Consider the following 17,425-nt stretch of genomic DNA (forward strand, 5'->3'; position numbering starts at 1 on the left):
GATCAACATAAAAATCTGCAGTTTTCGTCAAAAATTTCATGTCCGACCTTGCGAATTGACTCGATCCACTGTGCGACGTAAGGGTATCGATGGAATCGATGTCTATCGATTCAAGAGAGTTTAAATGGGAACTGTCAATCAAATCATGTCTATGGAATCACCTTGAAAATTAGCGACATTTTTCTTGGTATCATGCATCCACTTCACTGGAAAAAAGTCGCTTGGATCTAAAAAGCATACTCTTTAGAGTTTAGAACATTGACCAAAAAATAGCGGCAAAAAAACAAACAAAAAAGACTCTTGATCCAATCAGATTTTTGCTTGAATCGAGAGCCAAGCCTCTTAATTTAGATATCCAATCGAATAAAAGAGAATTTTTTCTCATCAATGTTTTGGGAGTCTGCTCTATAGATCCAAGCGACTTTTTTTCCGGTGGCACATGTTATGACGGAGTATCAGATTTTCTTTGATTCCTGCTTTTGAGAGTAGAGGGCGTCGACTAAAATTTCATTTTGGATTTTCTTGATATTTTTCTGAAATCTTAATTGAATTTTCCTGATTTTTTGCGTGAATAAAATGTAACTCTTCTGATTTTATACACCAAAATATTCAATAAATTGATTCGAATACTGCACTTTTCCATGGCTAAACTGCATGTACTCGTAGTTGGAAAATTCTTGCCAGACTCGGAATTTCTTGATACAAGAACGATTTCCCGAATATTTTCCTAAATTTTCCTGACAACGTCAAAATTTCAAAGATTTTCCAGTTCTTACTGACGGTAGACACCCTGATAGAATCGTTTCATTAATGTAGTCCCTACTTCGCGGTCTGATCAAGACATTTTTTTTACAGGGGAGTCACGGATGAGGAGGGAATGCGAAACAGGAACTGAAGAAGCGCCATAAATCTCGAGAGTGGCTTTCCGTGCGTGCTGATTAAAACATAAACATGAAGCGGAGCTATCAGCCGCAAAATCGCTGTTTATTCTGCGAAGGGACTTAAATGAGAGTCAACCCAAAAAGATAAATAAGCGCCGGGCGAGGGCGAGGGAAGGGGAATTCAACGCATAATGATAGTTTTCCGTGCGTGCGTAGCGCCGCAATGCATGTCCTTTGCGTACTATAAAATATCAGCAGTGTTGTCACATTCACGATCTCTATGCATATTGGAAAAAAAACTCGAATTATAGTTGAAAAATTGAGATAATTATGAGAACGTGGGCTCCATTTTTTCGTATCCATCCACTTACGCCACTTTCAAGCTTATTGGTGGAGAAAAAAACACGGATACCGTTCAAAATTGACGACAAACGCTTCGGAGATGTTTGAAATAACGCCAACTGATACTGAAACACACGAAAACCCCAAAGGTTTTCTCGTTGATAAGTGAAGCACAGACTTTATATTTGGGCTTCATTTTGCGATTAGGAACTACATTTCTGGCTCATACGTAACAACAATTATTTGCATAGGGAAACTAATGGCACATAAGTTTTCTAAACCGAGCCTGGGAATATGATTCCTTTTTGCAAAGATATGGTCCATTTAAGTAACTTCGATTATATCTTTCCAAATACCGGGAATATACGCGGAGAGACGAGCAATGAGCGTATCCTTGAAACCCTAAAACAGGGACTATAAATTCAGGTAAATTACCTGGAAAAAGCGTTTAGAAAACCTCGCATTCGGGGTGCTAAAGAATAGGGGGGAGGGGGGCTGAAAAAGCATTCGTTGATCCGAAGAATCAAAGTTTTCTTGAATTCTAGGGAACGCACCTAGGGACCCTTTATATTGCGAGTAAAACTTGTGCCTGTTTGCATCTCCATCAAGTTTTTCGGAAAGAAAATTCAGCAGGAAATTCCTTGCCAACATTCCTGGACATGGAAAAACCTCCGATTTTCTCCTTCAATATGCGAGGTTATACGAGAAGGAGTACTCAAAAACTAATTAAGTGCGAGAGAGAAAAATTATCACAAATCCCAGTGGAAATATTCCCGAAAATCCGCGCATATCCTAGCATATTCATCCTATCCTGAGAATATCCCCGGGAACACGGCAGCAGTGGTTTCGACGCTAGCGGTAGCGGCAGGGCCGAATAAATCCTTCTTCGGCATGGCCCGGGGCCCGGCCGCGAGTGGCTAATAACACCATTGACTCGGCCGAGTTACGATCGCGGAAGGAGGCACGAAAGAACGCGGCGCAGTCCCATAAATTCGGCGAAATTATTTTCACTCGTCCGTCCTCCGGGAGGGCTGACCCCGCTCCGGCAAAACCACCTATCTGTAGGGGTTAACTTCGAGTAGATATGTGGTTTTTGTTTGGCACGGAAGGATGGAACAGAAGCCGGATCTCGATACTCGTAACTTCCGCGGACTCGGCGCGTAGCCCGCCTGCCATCCCCGTCACGCAACCCAGCAACCGTTCGACAACAAACTCGACGAAAAAACAGAGGGGATCCTCCTGGTTTCCTTGAAGGTATTGTAACGAACGAGTAAAGGGTTGAAAGGTGTTTTTGGGGGTGGCGGAATGTGAAAGGTTGGATGGTTTGATAAACCACACTGGAAAAAAAAAACCACATTGGATCTGGAGTTCAGACTCTTAAAAACATTGACAAGAAAAAATACTCTTGATTCAATCGGATTTTTGATTGAATAAAAACGAAATCCGCTTAAATTATGAGGCTTGGTTCTTGATTTAAGAAAAAATCCGATTGAATCAAGAGTATTTTTTCTTATCGATGTTTTTAAGAGTCTGGACTCGAGATCCAATGTGTGTTTTTTTCCAGTGCATGAACCATGGGGAAATAACTGTGCCTTTTCTTCTTCCATTCTTTTCCCTCGAAGGCAGGGAGCCACAATTCTCGAACAACGCAAACCGCGTGAAGTAACCCACCCCCTGGATTCCCGGATCCGGTAATGCGCCCTATCTGCACCCTTTGACAAAACCGAGAGTTGGGCCGGAAAAGGCGGCGCGCATTCGATAGTGAAGGGGGGCTCGGGGGGGGGGGGCGTTGGGGGGGGGGGGGCAAGGTGATCGGAATGGGAGCCGACTGCGGACAAAGCGCGAGAATTCGGAATATTATGAAGTTGTTAGGTCGGAATTCGCGGTTCCGGTGTCCCGAGGTCCCGAGGAACTTTGATAGCCGCAGCCGAGCAGCCCGACTCGAGGTCCCGCTCGCTCTCGCTCTGCCCCGAAAACTCCCGAATTCCCGGGTGAAATTGAGCCGCATTCCGCAGCTTTATGCCGAAAACGTCGTATGTACATTCTGAGTATTGCCGAATTTCCCCCGATAGAATATTCATTTTTCAGAAAAGTTGGGGATATTTTTGCTTGATATTTTCAGATACTTTAGATCAAAGTGCGGATACAATTCTGTGAACTACTTGTAGAAACACAGGAAAAGAAACACATTGGATCTAGAGTCCAGACTCTTAAAAACATACGACAAGAAAAAGTACTCTTGATTCAATCAGAATCTAGCTTAAATCAAGAACCAAGCCTCTTAATCTAAGCTGATTTCCTTTTGATTTAAGCTTAAATCTGATTGAATCAAGAGTATTTTTTCTTGTCAATGTTTTCAAGAGTCTGGACTCTAGATCCAATGTGTTTTTTTTTGTTTTTTTTTCATTGTATTCTGTACAGTGAGAATTCTGCCGTACTAAGAGAGAGCGCAGTGTAAACCATCAGAAGTTGCCAATTTTTTTTGGTTAAAATACCAATTTTCAGAGGAATCTGTAAATATTTTTCTTCCTATTTTGCAGAGCATTTCATTCGCGATTAGATCGTAATTATCTGAGTACTTCAAGAGAAAATATTCCTAACTTTCTGAAAAATAAACATTTAACTGGATGAAATTTGGTAACTCTTGAATGTACATTGCGGCGCTCTTACTAAGCAGGGCAGAATTATTCTGTTTCTCATGAATATTCGAATTTTATCCGAGGAGATTTGGCAAGGTCTGAAAGTTCATACGGGGTTATTCCACGGCAAGGCAAAATAGACCGCGGACTCGAATTTTTCGCCCCCAACTTCTTGGTAATGCTTGTCGCCGCGATTGGAGTGCTCGGAGAGTAAGATGCTGAAAGAAAACTTGGAATATTTCGGCGTAAGAGGAGGAGAAGTTAAGGTTCAGTTTGAATAAGGGTAAGAATGTTTCCATAAGATTGTCTTTTTCCGAAAATTTGAACTGAAATTCACAGCCGCTCCGTACTCAAGTAGCAAAGAGCAACGAAAAAAATGTGCTAAAAACGTGTCTGACTTAATTTCTCTGATCAGACAGCTAAGGAGGATTTCATCACGGTTCCCCCAATTTCGGATTTTCCTGAGTTTTTCTAATATTTAAGACGAGATTTCCCGATTTTATGCACGACTAAATTGACACGCGTCTCATTAAAAAAAATCGACCTATTCAATGAAATGAGTCAAAAGTTTGAAAAATTCTCGAAAACTGCTAGAGGCACTCAGAATTTCCTAATTAATTACTGATTTTCCTGTTTCCTTTCTGGTTTTCTATTGAGAACGTCGAATTTCCTAACATTTTCCACTCACTGGAAAAACCACATCGGATCTAGAGTCCAGACTCTGAAAAACATGGACAAGAAAAAATACTCTTGATTCAATCAGATTTAAGCTTAAATCAAGAGCCAAGCCTCTTAATTTGAGCGGATTTGCTTTTGATTTAAGCTTAAATCTGATTGAATCAAGAGTCCTCTTTCTTGTCAATGTTTTCAAGAGTCTGGACTCTAGATTCAATGTGTTTTTTTTCCCAGTGCTTGTTACTAACGGCAGATACTCTGAACTCAAGGATCCTGCCTGATAAATCGAATTGATAAGAATCCTTGTAGTGGAGACAATTTTCGTGAAAAATTGTCGGAAACATTATTGAAAGCAAAAACTGAAGAAAACGCAAAAAACTTACCAGCAGGAACAGCTGCATTATTGTTGACGGATTGCATGACAACATTACTATAACTGTAGAAGGGCGACAGGGCCTGGTAGGGCTCCTGGTAGTCGTCGAGCTTGACGAGTCGGTCCATGAGGAGGACGGCGTCGGGCGGGGCGGGGGGCGGCGGCGGGAGACACGAGGACACGATGGTGCCCTCCTTCCCGCTGTAGCTCCCGCCGGTGCCCGTCCCGCAGGAACTCCCGGTCGACAGGTGCTGGTGGTTCCCGGCCGAGAGGGCCGTCTTCGTGGCCAGTGGCGAGGCGAAGCACTTGCGCTGCCGGTGCCGCGAGACCATCAGGAAGATCGCCAGCGCCAGGAGGATGATGAACGCCATCGAGCACCCCGATCAGCACTGCCATGTAGGTCGGGTCCTCCGAGTTGGGCGTCGAAACTGTAACAGAGGGATGAAGGGGGTTAAAAGGGATTTTTGGATGGTGATAAGACACCCTGCATGGAGAGAGATGAATCGTTGCTCTTGCAATGCTAATGGTAAATTCTAGGATCAATTCTGGGAGCATACAATTTTAGGCTCTGCAAGCTGATTACTGCAATTTATGGACATGGACAAAGAGAAAACAGAATGATCCTACTGGTGCAAGCTTGTGGTTGCAATGGATAAGGGGAGTGCGCAGTTGACTATACGAACGCTTACTCACGAGAGACCCTTCAGTGAATCCCTCTTAGTCTGTAGCAACCACCATTTTCAACCAGAAGGATTGCTCCATTTCCCCTGTCTCCTTCGTCCGTCCATCTTCGTTCCCCAAATTCAATAATCAGCCTGTGGTTACCAGGAAAAAAAAATTGGCCCCCAGAAAATGCAACGTCATTACCAGAAACTTGGGTTAGGTTCTTACTACATCGACCAAAGTTTCATTCGAAGGACGATTCTGGTTGGACTTGGTCCAAAAATGGTTTCATCGTGCGACATGATCGATGTAAATATTTAGCTCAATGAATAGAAGTTGGTACGCTTCTTCCACCTATTTGTCTTTCCACTCGCTATCTCCATTTCCCAGAGAAACCCTTTCTTCAACCTTCTATAGTTATTTTGTGTTGACAGACACTGAAAGCGGTTCGAAAATGCGAAGTTGATAATAGCGCCTGGATGCAACTATACTAACTCAAGGGATGTCCGCATTGCGTACCTGAACATGTGAAGGAGTTTTGGTTTAAGTTGTCTTCGGCACCTTAAGAATCACGTAGGTTTCTAGAGCCGTGCAACTTGCACAACCATAAAAACTGCCGCTCTACAACTAAGAGTTTATTTATTTTCCCACTTGGAATCCGCCTCGTTTTCTCATTCCCTCTTCTCGACTCTTCTATTCCTTATTTTAAAAAATGAAGTAAATAAAATAATATTCGATACGAAATAGCAAACTTTCGAAACCCTGCCGAGAACCAGCCTTGCAGCCGCGAAACTTCCATTTCCCCTCTCAGACGTGACATTTTGAGATGAGCCCTATCGATCATATAACCCAATGCTTTCCAGGGCTCATTCGATGATTGAGATATGTCCTTACGTCAGAGGGACGACGAATTGAGCCGTCAAAGGTGAGAGGCACTCGTGTTCAGCGTCTCGAGAGGGTGGCGCGGGCGCGGGTGGGGTATCCTGCCGTGCTGAGGAAAAACGCCGTATGAACATTCGAGAGTTGCCAAATTTCCTTCGATAAAATGTTCATTTTTGAGGAAAGTTATGAATATTTCTTCTTTAAATTTTCAGAATCTTTGGGTAAAATTGCTAACAAAATTATCTGAAAAATTGGGAGGAAAATATACATAAATTTACCAGGAAATTCGCGTTTTATCAAAGGAATTTGGCAATGCCTGAAAGTTCATACGGCGTTTTTTCTTAGTACGGGAGTATCGGTGGCGCGTCGAGTGCGGTGTGTTGGATGCTCGTTTTCGGGAGTGCTAAACAATGGCTTCATTTTCGATTCATCTCAAGTGCACGCACTTGAGCCAGCCCGGGGTCCGCCGACCGCGGGAACAATCGATCCCGAAACGTATTGTCGGGAACTTCGGGCCGGGACGTGTCCCTGCGTCGGGCGTCGAGTGTCCCTGGCTTATCGCTCCATCTCGACGAGAAGCCGCTCCCAGTGCACTGCACGCTGCAATGTGCATCCTACTCCGCCACTCGGAGGTATCGAAATTAGGGGCCGCGTTGCCCCGTTGAATACGAATGTAGAAATAAATCTTCGTTTCTCCCATGAAAGAACGTAGCTACATTTCAATTTTGCCACATTTTTCCGCGCAAATTGCATTTATACCAGGAAATCTTGAGAATTTCTAAATGAAAATTTCACTAATTTCGCAAAAATCAGACAAAATTTCGACGAAAATTATGCGGGTTTTTCTCGTAAAAAATTGAATTATTCGAGTCAATTTTACAGACTTGGAATGGAGTTACGTCCCTTCGTCCGGGAGACGAAGGTGTATGCTAAAAGGAGCAATGTGCATAAGATTTGCGTCTAACATGTCCCTTTGTCGTCAAATTGGACTTTTAGCTTGAAAGGGACCCCTTTTTAAGTAGAAAAAAAAAATCCATTCTGATACGACCCCTGATATCCATAGGGATGCTGCATGCATGACAAGGCATGAAAGTAAAACTTTTATGAAAACAAGAATTTGATATTTCACTAAGAAATTTCAGGCAATTTTGCATTAAAATTCAAGTTGCGTGAAATTTCAAGGGTAATATCGGGATAGGGCTCAGAAACGACAATGGATATCATTCATCAAGGTTTGACTTATTAATATAATGGATTAAAACCCCCGTAAAAAAACCTGATGACCCTGGTCCTTGAGCTCCCTAGCTCGGACAAAATTTTCAGAATGCATCTTGGAACCAACCGTAAAATTACAAACTTGGTAGTGTTTACTCACCAGGCACATTCGAGCTAGTATGACTAAAATCTTTCTCCACGTAAACTTCAGGTTGAGCTGGAGCTTCGTTGGATACGGGCACCTCTTCAGAAAAGTTGCCGTTAGCAGGAGCTGAAACAGAAAACCAAAATATTTAGACCACTAGGATCCAGAAAATTGAAGTAAGTCAAAATTTTACAAAAAAGGGAAGAGAGAATAAAATTTCATTTTAGAAAGTCCATTTTGCACCGTCTCGAATGTTCAGTTGCCGACTCACGCCGAGTCACGTGTGAACGTTTGCCGTGCGGATAAAAATACTTTGCGGCTTCCTCGGAAGGTGTGAGCTGATTGCAACAAGGTGCGAACCGAGAATGAAACGCATCCTGCAATGAGAGGGCGGACAAACCCGAAATCAAGGCGGCTAAATTACTGGGTGGCACAGGACAAGAGTGAATTCAACCCTCCGTGTTCGTCCCCTGGGTTCACGTGCAGTTGCCACGTCACGCGACAAACTCAAACGCCACGTTGAGTTTAAAGTTTAACGAGAAGAAATCCTTTCGGTTCCGCAAAAATATATAATAAAATGATTGTTACGCCGAATATTCGTCCGCCGACTTAATGCTGTCTTTCAATCACTGGAAAAAAAACACATTGGATCTAGAGTCCAGACTCTTGAAAACATTGACAAGAAAAAGGACTCTTGATTCAATCAGATTTTTGCTGAAATCAAAAGGAAATCCGCTCAAATTAAGAGGCTTGGTTCTTGATATAAGCAAAAATCCGATTGAATCAAGAGTATTTTTTCTTGTCGATGTTTTTAAGAGTCGGACTCTAGAACCAATGTGTTTTTTTTTCCAGTGATGCTTGAGGTGGCCATTATAAGGAAGTTTTTCTGAAAACCCTGAAAACTAGAGCGATGACTATCTGAACATGGCTGTCATGAAATTCCAAATGTATTGTTTGAAGGCGAATTTGACGATAGATGACCTGGCCCCGCCTAATTTTTTCAGGGACCGAGCTTGCCTGCACCTGCATTTCTGAGAATGGCATCAATCCCTAAACTTTCGCAGAGATGCTCGGTGGTGTACACTTAGCGCATCATCAATACTATAAAGAAATTTATTAATTCAAATCATATCCCGACGAACACACGTTTCACAATAATTTTCCCTTACCTTGCCAACCTATGCAACCTATTTATACATAATGTGACGATATTTTGCGGTAGACAGCGAAGACATTTTCGAGAGCGAATAAAATAATTTCAGGCAAATATTTGCGGATTTTTGCGCCTTCACACATTTATTCTTCATATAGCCTAAGGAACCATTCGAAATTACTGGTGACGGAAACTCCTTCAACCTCTACAAAACCTCTTTGATCTAAAACTTCGAACAAAATTTTCTGGGCAATGGGCTCTTTTGGAATTCTTAGAGAAACTTGTTTTCAAAACGCCATCCTTTAGTCAATATCCAATATATTAGAATTTTTTTTTTTTTTCAAAATGCCACAACTTTGTCAATTTTGGGTCATTTTTTTAACTTAACCATCAGAATCCCTTTACGGTGAAAATTCTATTTTCAAAATCCCAAAATCCCCCGTCTTTTCAAAAAAACACGTGCTTTTTTGGAATTTGGGAACACAAAGGGATAGAAATGCATTTCTTTAAAATACCGGAAATCCCCTTGCAATTCGGTAACTTTTAAAAAAAAAATTCAAAACGCCACAACTTGGTCAAATTCGGGTCATCTTCTTAACTTAACCATCAGAATCCCTTTACGGTGAGAATTCTACTTTCAAAATCCCAAAATTCCGCGTCTTTTCAAAAAATACGTGCTTTTTTGGAATTTGAGAACATAAAGGAATAAAAATGCACTTTCCTAAAATACCGGAAATTCCCTTGCAATTCGGTAACTTCGGGGAGGCGACCATAATTGGAGCTCTACGCGACGTACAACGAAGGTGTGTGTGGAGGCAAAGCTCGCAGGGGGGGGGGGGGGGGGGGGGCTCGGCTGGAATTTGAATATTTCATAAAACGGGGACCGCTCTGACTCCGGGACGGAGAGAGTGGCATCCCTTCAACTTGAATAATAATCCCTGTTCGCCGGCCCGAGCGGCAATGGGCGAGGGGAGTGGGGGCGGCGGAATTACGGACCCCTAATTGTATTTACTTTTTGTCCGTTTCTAAGGTAAACAATAATTGTCCGGAGAAGCGAAAATCTGATAATAAATGACACTCGAAAGCCGTCATTTCGCGTGTCCGGCTGGCGTGTATTATTTAAAAGTTCGCTCGTCTGGAATTCTGCCTTTGCCCTTTCCTACCCTGCCACTCACTCAAAAGCTCCGGCCACCGACGGGTGCATCGTTGCCGTTTTTCGGCTGAAATTAGCTTTTTTCTCGATTCCTTTCACGGAAAAATGGGTACTTTTTGAGAAAGAAAAGCAATGTGGAACGTATGGACCCTTTACGAGATGAGCCCCGAAGTGTATTCGTGTTTCTAAGGTTGCATTTTTGTTTCTTTGTTTAGGCACTTCGATGTTATCATGTAGGAGAAAAATAAAAATTACCCACACGAATTGAAATTTCTGACGAAGTATTCTGAGAGAGTAAATTTTGTCGCTCCCCAGACGAAAGAACGTAAAGTACATTTCAACGTTGAAAAATTTCTATTTCCAGGCTGTATTTCTGTCGGACGACTATTGGATGTTTCTACCTGAGTATTTCATTGATTTTTCCCCTGGTAAAGCGTAAATATCGGAAACATTTTGGACAGAAACGGAAAAATTATAGGTATAATGTAGAGTTGTTTTTCTTTTTTTTAAAATTCTGAAATCTTGGAAAAGAATAATGTACTTTCATAGCTGGAAACGATGCTTTGTGCCCTAGAAAACAGAAATGGGAAAAAAGCCCGGGGGCATTACCTGAAACACGGTGAACCATACGCCTATCATAAGATAGCACAAATAAACCAAAAACGGAAATTAGGGACTTCCCCAGTAAAAGGGCGTAAGAGGCTTAAAATGCTGCGAAAATTGAGCAATTTTTCAGTGCGTTTGCACCAAATGAAATTCATAAACATCCAACTTACTTCAACACAAAAGTGAGGAAAAATCCGGAGTGGGTTTATAGCGGAACTCTCGGAAAGGTTACTCTAATTGGACTACATTTTGCAATTAGGAACTAAAATTTCTGGCTCATCCTTAAAAACACTTTTGTGCATCGGGAAACTAATGGCTCATAAGTTATTTCTAAACTGAGTCAGAAATTATAGTTCCCAATTGCAAAATGTAGTCCAATTGAAAAAAACTAAGTAGCACAATTTCAGCAGTGTCGAAAGCCTCATATGCTCTTTTACCCCCAAAAGTCCTCTAGATACGAGTTTTTGCCGTTTCACCGTCAATAGGTTCTTCTACTCACCCCAAAATATCAGCGTCCAGTAAGGCCCCGCACCACGCCTTTCGAATAACCAACCCCTAGCTCAGTGTAATTGGGGTTCAAAATACACCTCTTGCTTCCCGAACTGTTCATCCACAAGCTCAGAAGATCCCTCGTTGTCGCCTGCGCGGCATAAACGACCTCGCCGATCGAACCGTCGTGGATTCCCACAACCTCCATCATATTCCGCGTGCCTCCGAACCTCGGCGAAACAGGGTCGACGTAGTTGAAATCGCGCATGTCGTCCGACTTCACACGGGCCAAGCACGAAAGCACTCTGTTTACTTTCAGCGGTTTAAGCTGTTTTCCGGTGCGTACCCTGTTCAATAGAGGGACCAACGATGACTCGGTGTAGTAACTCCGGTGGGACTGGTTCACGCACAGATTTTTTAGGTCGGGAAGTTCCGTCTTGGAATTTCTCTTGTTTATCCGATGGATACCTATTTTGTCCGAGTTCCGTTCTAACCCACGCGTGACTGCTAGTTTAATCGAGAGGGATTCGTCTTGAAGGATTTTCGAAGTTTCGAATCCCTGCCTCGTACATGCTGCGTTCGGTTTTACGCGAAGAAAAATGTTTGAAGAGGCAGTCATGAAAATGAAGAGAGCTGATGTGAGAGAGGCCATTATTTTCAATCACATTATAGGCTGATGGGTGAAATAATCGTCAATATATATTTGAGGGACACGGGAAACTTTCAATACTTGTTCCACATATTCAACTTCGTATTCCATAAAAACATCTCTAATTTGTTATTTGAAAACGAGAAAAAAAGAGGGGAAGCATGACGATTTGAGAAATTTCGAACACTTTCACATTTGAGGCACTGTTCACTTCCAATACACTAAAAACAAGTTCAGGGCATTGAGGCCTTCCTCAAGAGACACAACCACATTTAACTTCGTCATTTTTGGACTGCACGAAACGGTGTTTTTGCAACAAATATTTTTATTTTTTAATCAGAGAATATAATATTTTACGCAACACACGTAAGTGATTGCAACGATGTGCGGACAGTTGAAACTAGCGATAATAAGTAAAACTGAATGAGGTTCATCCACGACAGTAGTTGCTTAATCAGCGGATGCTGTCCATTAAGGGAAGCGCTATCAGCTGTGGTGAGTAATCAGTGCGCAAACATGATAAACATACGAGTTGGATCGAATTTATTTCTTCTTCTTTTTTCAGTCGACAGTAGACACGATGAATCATATTTTTATCAATAAGAGAAATTTAAGCGGAAATTGTGGGGAATCCAAGACAGGAAAAAAACACTTACCAGAATCGAAATTCACTTCGCTGATCATGATCCATCGGGCAGCGAAGAAAAGTTGTATTTTCACGGCACGACCGATTCTATGATGTAGTTTGATAGTGATGTTTCTGGAATGCTCAAAGATCCGATCCTCCATGTACGTGTAGGTGATTGGATCACCCGTGAAGTACTTTCCGCCGACGCTGAACCACAATTTTGCTTCGGAGAATACCTGCAAACAGAGATCGAGGAAATTCATCAATAGGATGTTACATTAAAGCAAAAATGGTTCTAAGATTCGATGAGAGGAACAGACAAACTTCCTGGAACAACAATCACACAAAGGACTGATCGCGATTGAATTGCCTTCATTTTAGGGAAGATAAAAGCAGTTAGTTACATAAACTTATAGAGATATCCTACAGCCCACTAAATAACTGAAATTGTCCGAAAAGGGCCCATTTCCGAGTTTGGAGGGTGGATGAGAGGATATGCTCGAAGACTCCCTTTATTACTACCCTTGCGTAGCGTCAGTAATGATACAGGCAAAAAAAAAAAAAAAAAAAAATTAGGAAATAAAGCAGTATAGTTACAAAACTCGAAGATATCCACAGCCACTAATAACTGAAATTGTCCAAAAGGCCATTCCGAGTTTAGAGGGTGGATGAGAGATATGCCGAAGACCCTCTATACTACCGCGTAGCGTCAGTAAGATACACCAAGTTTCCCCACGCAAAAAAAAACAAAAAAAACAGTCATTTCAGATGGAGAGAAAAGCCGCAGAAAAACCCCACCCCCGAAAATTTGCGCGTTAATGGCTTTCCCCGACTGTTCGCGGTAAAACATGAGTTTCCTTCGTCGCGGCGCAATCAGAGATTACTCCGTTTGATTTATACCCCGGCACGCTACGTCTGGGGGGCACGATTTCGGGGCGGTGGGGGTAGGGGGACGTTTCCGCGGGGTAGTCAATTAAAATAAGATTTCGCTCCTTCGCCACCTCCTCGAGCGCGTGCTGAAACGCGGAAGGAGCGGCGGCGTCAAGAATTTACGCCATGAATAATAAAAAAAAAAACCGATCCCTCGTATTCTGTTACCACCTCGCACCCTCCTGAGCCCCGACATCGGCTACTAATAGTGGGAAACTGTCAGCCGGGAAAATATACTGGGACCCTGGCCTCGTCGCCCGGGAACAATGCGCGGCATCCCCCCGGGGGAGGGGGACTTTCAGGGGACTTTGGAAGTGGAGGGGAGGGGAGGGGAGGGTAGGGGGTGACTTTCGAGATCAAAAACAGACCGGTGCACGCGCCGAATACTAAGTTCCGCCCCGTTCGCGAGTGAGCTCGGGGGTAAAAAATATCATCGCCGCGAGGAAAAACGTCGTATGAGTATTTGAACGTTGCCGAATTTCCAACGACAAAAGACGAATTCTCTCCTTACTCTGGATTTATTTTGTATAATTACACTTCAATGTAATTTTTTCTTCACGGAAAAAAATATAAGGGGTTATCTCCTAAAATTGTGGCACTGCCCCAATTAGTTGGATGGTATGGGCATTTCAAATTAAATGTGGTATTACCGCTACTCAAGTTGGGATAGTACCGTAATATTTGGGTTAGGGACCTAATTTATTGGTGCACTACCACAATTAATTAGGGTACTACCACAATTAAAAATGCCTATATCGTCCGACAAACCCTACCTCTTTTTATTCCGTGTTGTTTTTGTTGTGTTTTGGAACCATTCATAAAGTATGTAAAACTCCAAGAGGGGCGTTCAGAGCTGAGTTATTTAACGTAAGAGTGGGTGCAAGGCGCCGATTTTTGAATAATCCAAAATAAGAAAAATGAAAGCAAGGTTGCAATTTTTCATCGCAAATTCACCGCAAATTGCTAAGTTGAGGGGAGGAGGGTCAAACTTCGCGGAAGGCAATTTTTTCTGAGGGGTGCAGGCCTATGTAACGGGTGCGTTACGAGGAAGAGGGGGGTGTCAAAACATCCAATTTTTAGCGTTACATATTTTATTAATGGCCCCATTAAAGAGAAAACATTTATAACTATCCGCGAAAATAAGTATTTATCGGAGGAAGTTCGGCAGTGTTCGAAAGCACATACGGGGTTCTTCCTTACGCCATCGTCGCAAAATATGTTCTTCCCGGGGAATATAAATAACCGATGTTATAGAAATGTCATTTATACTCCCCACGCCGCGTCGCGGCCCACTACAAATTACTTCGATATATTATCCACCTGTTCACTCACGTTTCGCTCTCACCCCCACGCAGCCTCCCCATGCAAAAACCGCACGAATCTCACAGAAATCCTGCGCAGATAGGTGGTTTCTACTCAGCCCGGCGACACAGCTGTCTCTTTCGCTCCTGTAATTGTTTACTTACACCGTTTTAAGCCTCGAGTTCCTTTTTTTCACCCTTTCGCGTGGTCGCGTTTTCCGCGCTCGTTTTCGGGTTTTCAATTTTGTCGAACACGTTTTTCCGCGCTCGAGTAACTTTCCGAGCGAATCTTCCGCCCCTGCTCGACTATCCTGACATTCCTAACTCGGGATCACCTCAGCCAACTTTCTTTCCTTCAGTATTATTCACGTTTAACCCCTATCGTTTACAGCCAGCTTCTTAGTCTTTAAAACACCTTTAAGTGTTCTGAAGTAAGAGATTTGATCAAGTCTTGCTCTCTCGGCATTCAAGGTACACCGGGAAAAAGAAAAGAAAAAAAAAACACATTGGATCTAGTGTCCAGACTCTTAAAAACATCGACAAGAAAATGTACTCTTGATTCAATCAGAATCTAGCTTAAATCAAGAACCAAGCCTCTTAATTTAAGCGGATTTCGTTTTGATTCAAACATAAATCCGATTGAATCAAGAGTATTTTTTCTTGTCGATGTTTTCAAGAGTCTGGACTCTAGAATCTAGATCCAATGTGTTCTTTTTCCAGTGTACCTTGAAAAGCACTGCGAAGAGGTGACTTTGAAAAAGTCTGTTCAAATATGGCTAATTTCAGATTCTTACAAGGGAAAAAGTAAATTTTGCGGACTGATTTCTGATCCAGGTACAGACTTTTGCACGAATGTGATCATTTTCAAGGTAACCTTTACCACACTCTTGCATAAAACCTACACCAGTATGGTAAAAGCAACCAGGACTTTGATTACATTTGCCCAAGAGTCTACCGGAGTCAGAAATCGAGTAGACTTGTAGGTCGGCATCCTATACTTATTTTTCCATCCACCACAACTATGCAAATCATTTAATAAAACAAGAACAGGATTCAAAATTAACAGTAAGAGCGACCACTTTTTTTGAGAGGTGGAGGCGGAGGGTCCACGATTGGAAACGGACGCCGTATGGAATAAAGATAACCATTTATTTATTTGACATTTCATTTTAAACTACGGTAATCGTTGCAAAAATTGGTGAAACAGCTACGACTCAAAATCAAATTAATATTTAATATTTAACATAATATTAATTGTGTATTATTGTAATATTTCCGACCTACTTTGTCGGCTGCCCCACCAATTTCCTCCTCCTAATAATGAGACAAAGAAGAGAAAATTGTGGTATAGCTCTGTAATAATGGATGATTTACAATGGCACATCGTTTTACGGGTTTTAGAGGTGATTACTGGTATTCTCGATTACACGATACAGAGAAGTTGCCAAATTTGTTTTTAAACATTTATTTTTTAAAACTTAGTACGGAATCGCATGTGCGAAATTTAAACTATGAACCCATTCACCCAACACACGTTGTGAATAAAAGAAAAAAGACTTCGTTCACATTGATGTGGTGAGTTAGCTCAACTGAATGATCAGGTTCCAAAAAAAAAAGGGTTTCGAACGAATTGTTTAGAAATATAAACTTTTCTCGTCTTCTGAAGAATCCCAGAATTTCGGGATAATTTTTCTATTGAAAACTTGGTGTTTTGCGCACTTTCCTCAAAATCCATGGATAAAACTAGACTTTTTTGCACATTTCAGAGGAAAACTATGAATTTTTCAACTTTCAGCTAATTTTTCGCCTAATTGCTTATTGCTGAGTCAACGCAGACCACCATATTTAAACATCAAAAGGTCTTAAAAATGTAGGAGAAAAATTCCCGATTTTTTACGTCCGATTCTTTAGTGAGCCTTCAAATTCCTACGCCCTATTGCATCCCAGATTACAAAAAGCCCTCACACCTCGGAGACTTGCATAAAAAAATACCAGGCCGCCACTGAGAAAAAAGTATGGTAACATCTACTATTAATCTACTTGATTCTTTACACAAAGACACCATTTAGTCAAAATAACCAGAATAACAATAGTAAAAACTAGAATTCTGATGATACTTACTATAATACGGTAAATGCCACCATAGAGTCTGGTGTTAATCACCATAATCGGATCACTGTGTCAGAGTATTGTAAAATCTACCATATTTCTTTTACAGTGCGGTCGCCCACCGGTGAAAAATAATTTAAGGAATACCGAGCCAACCCGGCAACAAAATCGCTAGGGGTAAGAAAAGTTCAAACGACCACGGAGCCAGGTTAATAAATTTAATAGGTCCAGTCGAATATAGGTTGCCGTGGACCGCAAATCTGTCGTCCAGGAATTGCCCGGCTCTGAGATACGAGCCTGGCTCGTACGAAACCGAGCCGGCCGCCATAAATATATTATCCATAAAACCGGTGAAATTTAATGCTCGAAAGGCACCGCGGCCACCGATGCGCTTACAAAATAATGGAAACCCATAAAAAGGTTGAGAGCGCACGTGGAACGACTTTGAGGTTAGGTGCAGGCCGAGATGAAGCTGGAGTTGCGAGGCGGCCGAGCAGGAAGAGGGATATTACAGAATACAGATGCGCGTCGCTAATTATGGGATGAGCTCGCTTACTGTGCGGTAGAGAGGCGTGGAGTTCCTGATTTATAA

At 42.1% G+C, this 17,425-nt stretch overlaps 1 protein-coding gene across 1 annotated transcript in view; it reads right to left on the reverse strand.

Moving 5' to 3' along the window:
- The window catches only part of LOC109042976 (discoidin domain-containing receptor 2), a 594,631-nt gene that overhangs the window by 23,800 nt on the left and 553,406 nt on the right, over positions 1-17,425 (reverse strand). The window contains 4 exon segments of the mRNA XM_019059971.2: positions 4,921-5,281; positions 5,283-5,338; positions 7,831-7,941; positions 12,522-12,729. Coding sequence (XP_018915516.2) covers positions 4,921-5,281; positions 5,283-5,338; positions 7,831-7,941; positions 12,522-12,729 — 736 coding nt within the window.

Source organism: Bemisia tabaci, chromosome 6, assembly GCF_918797505.1.
Source record: "Bemisia tabaci chromosome 6, PGI_BMITA_v3".
Classification (NCBI taxonomy): domain Eukaryota; kingdom Metazoa; phylum Arthropoda; class Insecta; order Hemiptera; family Aleyrodidae; genus Bemisia; species Bemisia tabaci.